The 7,895-nt window shown below is 38.4% G+C and overlaps 1 protein-coding gene across 1 annotated transcript in view; it reads left to right on the top strand.

Moving 5' to 3' along the window:
• The first annotated feature begins 2,669 nt into the window (after nt 1–2,669).
• Nucleotides 2,670–7,895, top strand: part of SGCE (sarcoglycan, epsilon) — a 25,335-nt gene continuing 20,109 nt past the window's right edge. The window contains exons 1-3 of the mRNA XM_010010763.1: nt 2,670–2,687; nt 2,797–2,914; nt 6,499–6,603. Of these exons, the coding sequence (XP_010009065.1) occupies nt 2,670–2,687; nt 2,797–2,914; nt 6,499–6,603 (241 nt within the window). The remainder of the gene's footprint in view (nt 2,688–2,796; nt 2,915–6,498; nt 6,604–7,895) is intronic.

Below are 7,895 nucleotides of genomic sequence, written 5' to 3'. Positions count from 1 at the left end.
TCGCGGGATGGCGGGGCCGGTTCCGCGCCCGGGGCAGGGCTGGGCAGGGCAAAGCAGGGCCGGGCGGCAGCGGGCGTTGCTCTCATTCTTTCCCTCGACCTGACGGGGCTGGTGCCCATCCCCAGAGGAACAGGACTGTTTCGGGTACGGGGGGATCTTTCATATCCCCTCCGAAAATTATTTTCCAGTTTGATGACTTATTCCAACTGTATCAGAACTAACACTGAAGAAAACCCTGTTCCTTAATACACATAAACAACAGCTGTCATGCAGTAGGCAGGTTTCACACCCCACAAGGTTCTTTACAGTGAAGTAGTACTAACGGGTAACGCTTCATAGCAGCCCATCCACAGGAATGCGTTTCTGAGACTGTTGCTGCCCCAAGAGCAAGTTAACAGCAAGAAATCTATTTCTTTAGGTTATTTTGTGGTCTGAGAGTTTGGTGGTGTGTCATCTTTTCAGTCTGCGTGGTATCTTCTCAAATAATGTCTAGGTACACTTGTAATACTCCTTAAGTACATGGCCTTATTTGTCATAGGTTACATATATGGTCATAGGATACTGATTCAGAAGTGACACGAGGCATTTGGTATATTAAAGATGCAGTTGGCACCTAAGTGTTAAGTTGCTCAATGTGAGGATGAAGGTTTGCATTTGCTAGATGCAATATACTACTTTCTCCTTATGTGGAAATTCTTCCTGCCGGTTCTGCCTCCCTCTCCTATATATGTCTGTTGAGACCAGTCATGGGATAGCAACCAAGAAGGAACTAGGACAGTCAAGTCTTTGTACTAATCTGACCCAGATTAATAAATAAAATGTATTGTCAACAGTACTTACTTGAGTGTAAATAATTATAGGAGGGAAAAGCTAGCCATTCCATTAGTATGCTTTTCATTAGCATACTGAAGCACATTATTTATAGGTGATATAGCTTACATGGTGGCATCTTAGAGGCCAGACAACAAGAAGTCAGCTTTACATCAGAAATTTGTCTTCTAGATGTAACTTCCAGTGTGTAGAGAGGCTTATTTTTGCACCTTATGTTTTTAGATTTGTTAGAAGTCCATTAAAGTACATCAGGAGTAACAGTCACCAAAGTAAAACCCTTTCTCTAGAAGAAAGATAGTTTCCCATCAAACTAAGAAAAAAAACACTTCAAACCTAAACGGGAGTATCTATTTTGGTACAACTTTTGGGCTCTTCTTGATTAGATATTCATAAATTCACAGTAGACACTATCAGTGTAGAGTTCCTTTTTTTTTTTTTTTCTTTGTGGCAGAGCTCTAGAGGTTAAGGCAGGAGTTGCTAGATTCTGTTACTTCCATAGGAATTTGAAAGAAACAGAAGAGCCAAGAAACCAGAGAACACATATTAGTTCCCCTCCTAATCAGTTCAAATGCTTTTCAAGTAGCAAGAACTAGTAGATCAACCAAGAAGTGCTCTAAGCCGAGAAGAGTTTTTACATGACTATCTTGCTGAAGTGTTTTCAAGTGTTACACAGGGTACTACAGACTGAGAGTTGAAGGTATCGATTTCAGTATTCACTGAGAAGTGTTGCTGTGTTGGAATTAGCATGAACATGTTACATAGATGAAAAGTATATATTGTTTTGTTAACAGCGTAGTTATGGTGCTCATTATGTAATACCAAAAAGAAAATGTTGTTTATGTAAACATAGACTGTGCCTCAATGTTGTTACTATAGCAACACGAACCACCAAAATGCCTTCTAAATGTAGCTTATTTTTAGTGGCAGTCTAAGCCATGAAGCTGAGACTTCAGGAAGAACAATCTAGTGACCAGACAGAGATCTGTGTCTTGAAATATGTGACTTCTGAATTCCTTTAGTCTTTTAAATCAATTGCCACCTCAGAAATTTGGAATGTAATTGGAGGGATACTCTGATAATTCATATCAAGAGATGACAGAAATGTAGGGGGCATCATGGAATAGCAGGCTTACAGGGTGATCTGGCCATACCCCTTGGTTACACAGGGTGGGCTTGAGCTGGATCGCAGGAACTAGCAATGTTTTCCTCACCTTTTTATGGAGAAGCTAATCTAATTAGGTTCTCTTCTCAGGCCTGCAGTAGGAGGGAGAATGGTGGTGGGTAAATGTTGCTATTAATAACACATGAGATTTTTTGTTCTCCCAGTACTTAATTTGCAGCATTCCCAGGAAAGCAGATGCTGAAGTTTCACAGTGATACTGACAAAATGCCTTTTTCAGTTACTTGTCTTAAATGATCTCAGAGAAATATTCAGATGTTACAGTAATCAATGGGGAGCATAGAAATGGGTAGAAAAACATTACCTACTGAACAAAGATGAGTAAGTATAGAGCATAGAAACATTTCTCAGTTTGGTTTGAACTTTTAGGTGGTTATGATGAATGGAGTGCAGAGGGACCTTAGCAATCCACAATGGGGAACTAACACAAATTAATTATTATTTCTTCTGTAGTAGCTATCATTGAAGAGGATTTAATCTGTTAGAAAATACCCAATCTTTATGTGAATTTCTACTGAGAGAATCCACTTTAATTCATAGTAAATTTCTACATTTATGATTGCTTAAGTACTGCATATTAAGTAAGAGGAAGGGGTATGCAGGTTGGAAGAGGAGGGAGAGTAGGTGGAGGTACAACTTCTGCCTCCTCTAGTTGACGATGTGGCCAGTGGGACAGGTAACTTGGTGCTGACACCAGTTCGTGGATCCTCAGTAACAGTGTGGGTACAAGCTCTGATTTCAGCTGTGGGCTAAGCACATTGATGCAGATGGTTCCCTCTTGACAGATGTTTTGTTTTGACTCGGTGGTGTCTGTTTCAGTAGCCTGTCAGAAATCTATGCTTCCTGCTCAGGATGCAGGAAGGACTCTGAGCCAGATGGGATATGTGGTAGAGGAGTGCAAAGGTATTTTATTGGAGCAGGGTTGTGTGTTAAGAGAGTAAGGGGTAGTGGAAGAATGACCCGAGCTCCTGGTCTGTGGTATAAAAGAAGCACGTGTTTAGGTCAGGTCCCAGGTGAAGATATAGGTGTGGGAGAGAGGGGAAATGCTGGGGTTTGGAGCTGGAGCTCTGTGCTGCATTAATAATGGGAGAGACAAGCTTGAGATCCTACTTCAAAGAAGCTATTAGGAGGAGGATAGGTAAAGGATGCAGGATGGAGTATGGATGTTAGAGTGCAATAAAGGAATGGGGAAGGTGAAGTTGGTCCATGATATGTCTGTCCTTTTTTTGATTGTGAGGGGCAGAAATTGTTGTGGGTATCTTCTCTGTTAAATATTTTGTTGTTAAATATTAATGCTTAAAACCTTTATATAAAACCTATGCAATAGAATTAAAGGGAAAAATAGTAAGAAATGATATAATGTATAGTTATAATGCAAATACAATTAAAGAAAAATATTAAAGAAAAAATATTAAGGAAAATCTATTAAAGAAAAATGTAATAAAATAAATAAAAACCAAACAACCAGCAACACTGTAGCTGTACTTCACCTAGGCATGTTCAAGTCCCAGGCGCAGAGCTGTGAGTTACTCCTGCTGTCATAAGCAGTGGTAGGTGCTCCAGCAATGCTCCAGTTTGTTACATTTGTAACAAACTGAGAAGCCTGACACTATTAGCATTTTTTTCAGCATGAATACAAGGCTGATCAAATGAATTCTAAACTGTTTCTTTGATTAAATGCATGGTTTGGATCCCTGTATTCTGTAGTATAAGTCCTCTTTGTCATTCTTTAATCATATTCACAGATCTTCCCTGAGCTTTCTTCATGTTGTCACTATGCTTCCTGAAGGCTCATTGTAAGTACTAGACAGAGCGTTTGAACAGTGATCATATTTGTGTCAAGCACAAAAATAAAATCTCCCTGCTCCTCCTTGATGTTGCTGTTCACGTATCAGCCATTCTATCCAGTCTTCTGCTGAAAGCTTCTGTTCAACCAGTTATTACCTGATGCATGTCCCTAGTTTTTCATTAAAGTCCAGCATCCCTGAGGTGTGTGCTCTGTAGTGTGTGTATGGCACGCCACCTTTGCTGCCGGGTATGTGACTACATTTTATTCTATTGAAGTGCATATTACTGATCACCTTTTAATCAAACAATGCAGGCTGTTCTGTGGTAGCAGCGTATAATCTCCTAGCTTTTGTTTTTACCTGCAGATTTTATCAGTATATATTATACATCCAGGTAATTATATATATACATATACACACACATACATATGTATGTGTCCGATTGCATAAGGTCAATGCTAGAACCATGTAAGGCCCATTAGAAATCTCCTGTAATAAATTAACTATCCAGTAGCCCTATTCTTTTGCCTGAGACTGCCAGTCCTGTGGAGAAAGCTGTTGAATGGGTAGTGTGCTTCTGGATTATTCCATTTCACACTTGTTATTTGAAATTAAATAGATGGTGGTATATATTTATATTAAAGCATCACACTGTAAACTCTAGGATCTGAAAACAGGCACACTGGTTGCTTTTCCAGTTCCCCTGTGAAACGCAGTGTAGGATAGAGGTGGACAGGTAGCCTCTTTAATCACCACAGCTGAACCTAGTACATCTTGTGAATCCAAATTAAAGACACTTACTGATCATTTATGTTAAAAAATATATCTTGGAACCTATCTTTTTTTTTTTTTTTTTAAATTCCATTTAAATATGCTAGAATGATTTTGTATCTAGTTTCTCAGTACAGGTGATACGCTATTTCTAAGGGTGCTGCTATCTTTGTTAGAAAAAATTGTGGGCTCATCAGAAGTGTCTGAAAACATGCATTAAGTGCTTGTTGACTGTGGTAACGCTTTTCTCCATTTAATTCAATAATCAACTTTTGTATTAATTGTTTTGTTTGGTGCTGGTTTGTAGCTGACAACCTTCTGATTGCTCAGCTCATTCTGCTGGAATATTGGAACAATTTTATTTTATCTTTTTGGAATTTCTTGAGTCTTCCAAGAATAACAGAAAATTTACACTGATGGTCACATGTAGTATTGAGTTGGATAATCCCTAGGATGGTATGAAATTAAGACTTGAAATGTATGCAGATCTATCAGGAGTCAGTTCATCAGGGAGAAAGTTGTCCATCTTGCAAGACAGATGTAAACCAGTGGATGTGAATAGCAATTTTTTGTTAAATCTTATCCTTTGTGAGTATTGAAAATGTAAAGAAACTTAACAAACATTCATAATTTAGAAACATTATGGTGTTGGTATGGTAATTTGAACACATCATTTTTTTATTACACTTCCTCCTCAACTCAATTTTGGATGTTTTGTGTATGTTATCATTAATGAATGGCTCCCTCATGCATATATTATTTGTGTATCTTGACTACTGCTTAAGCTGGATCTGTTGGGCCTCCTATATTCTGTTCAGAGAATGCAGTATCAGTAACGTAATAGCTGACTGATGTAACTATGTCAGCAAAAGTTTCCACAGACGTTTAAGCTTCTGATGTAAGCGGTATTTGCATACTTTGAGTGTTTGCCAATATGTGTTTATTTTTTCCTGCAAACTGGTCTATCTGTACACAAGTACTGCTACTTGATGTTTCAGTATTTGTATTTTTACAAAGAAGCTAAGATGCCACTGATACCATCTTTCAACTATTTCAAAAGAAAGGCTATTTATTATGGCCACTTTCCCTTTCCCAGCATCTGACTGCAGTTCCTCCCCTCTACACTTTCAGTTGGCATGTAACTATACAAACAGCATGTAACTATACAAACTATACATATATAAATATGTAATTCATCACAAAAGAAAGGGAACAAAAGAACAAAAAGTGGGAAGTAAGTTTTGCTGCTGGTGAAACGGAGTCATTCTGTCAGCTCCACAACTGCTTTCTGTCTCCCATAATCATTTGTTCCTCACCACGTTTAAACCTTCTTGCACCTTTAGCTGCACTTCAGCTGTTTTCAGGCTGTGTTCTAGCTGTGTGGGTTGAAGACATTTTTAACTGGTTCTTTTTTCAAAACTGATGATTGGTTATGCCTGCAAGGCAGTCAGTCCCATGTGTCTTTAGATCAGCAAAGCATCTTTATATAAAGCGAAGCTGTGCTCTTGGTTATATTACATTCCCTACTTTGGCCAAAACATACTATGCCAGTGAAAGTAACTTTAACTATCCCTTTGCATGTATATGATGTTTTGCCAGTGCAAATATATTTATCAGAGAATGCTCTTCATCATCTTTATTATTGGTATAATTATGTCATCAGAAGTGTCTGCAGAGGTTTAAGCATTTCATGTGAACTTAGCTTATTTGGAAAAGTAAGTGTCAAAAAGGTGATTGTCAGGAAGATTATTATATGTTTGTATATACAAATCAAGCACTACCTTTTTTTTTTTTTAACCTGAGGTTCCTAAACTCTGACTTAAACCAAACCCTGGGTTTAGAAGGCATCTGATCCCATCTGATACTTTCTTTGTGGGAGTCTGTTGATCTGACTAATTTTTTTTTTTGCATTTGTTTTATTCTGAAAAGCGTTTTTGTTAAGCTCTGCTGATGGCAATAGCGGAACAGTTAACTGGACGACTAAGCAAGCCCACAGTTATATTATCAGCAGAATAAAGGCTGTTGAGAAGAATGGTGAGTTTAGGTTGCAATTTTAAATCCCATGTTGGTCCAGTCAAATCTGCTTTTAATATTACTCTTGCTTTTTCAGTCATCTCCTTGTTTTAGGAATAAATTGGTGCTATTTCAAGGTAAGTGATTGGCAAATTTTACTTCAGTCTTCTAAACATTCACAGACCTGTGTGTCTTTGTGAGTCTTCCCCAACTTTTCTTGTTCCTATAACTTTGCTTGAAATACTGGCTGTGTGTATACCTAATACTGCACATTTTCTTACCATGGCTGGTTGCTTGGAGATATCTCTGCAGTTTGCATAATACAATAACTTGTCTGTAACCATAAGAAAAATCTTTTAACATACCTATGCAGAAAGACTGTTTTACTGTCATTTGTGCAAGTATACATAGAATATTGTAGCTGTTACACTAGCTGAGAAAAGGCTTTTCACTGATTGCCCATCCATGCAGGCCATCCGGATTGGCCCCCAAATGAAATTATTTCTGGGACTGTGCTTCATCTGCTAAAAATCAGTGGGGAAAGAACCTGTTGAAATTACAAGAAAAAATTTCCAGGTGGATTTTTTTTCTGAAGATCATCAATATACAGGCTGCACCCAACATGGCAAATCTTCTGAAATTACTGGAGATTAGGATCACCTGTATCTGATAATGGGCTCTGGGCTGGAGACTGATACAGTCCTAGCTGAATTCCTGGCTCCACCCATGTTCAAGACCTACAAGAAGAACAACTGGGACATTTCTATACATGTTTCAAAAAGAGTGATGTGTGTCTTCCAGCCTTCAGTTGCCAATTAATCTTCCTCTTTCCCAGTCTCTGGAACTTCCTACCTTTCTGCACTGACGTATTTTGTGATCTACAGAAAGTCCTCCAGGTGATGTGGAAACAAGAAAACAGTGCTGTTGAGTAACTGGTAACTGTCTGGGTTGGTTTTTTTCCCTATTAGGGGTCTATTATGATCCTATGTAGTGAAGACTTTTAGTTTCCCATAGATAGTTTAACAGAAGCCTTTCAGAGTCCCCAAGAATTTTTTCTACCACAGGGAATTTGCTCAGGCAATTTGTATCTGGCGGTCTGCTGTATTAGTATCTAGAAGTTGGTAAGTATATTCATTTTCATGCCCAGATCACCTAAGATGGTTACACATTCATCTCCAGTCTCAGGCAGTCCTGTGAAAATAATTGACGAGTTTAAAAGCTTTTGAGGAAAATAGCATTTCACTCACTTCATTATTGAAAAGCAGTGATTACTGTAGTGGGCTGGAGACTCCTCATTTTCCTTGTGATTTTGA

This window comes from Nestor notabilis, unplaced genomic scaffold (assembly GCF_000696875.1).
Source record: "Nestor notabilis isolate BGI_N333 unplaced genomic scaffold, ASM69687v1 scaffold11513, whole genome shotgun sequence".
In the NCBI taxonomy this organism is placed as follows: domain Eukaryota; kingdom Metazoa; phylum Chordata; class Aves; order Psittaciformes; family Psittacidae; genus Nestor; species Nestor notabilis.
Note: the sequence above shows the minus strand (reverse complement) of the source record. Positions and strands in the feature narration are given on the sequence as shown.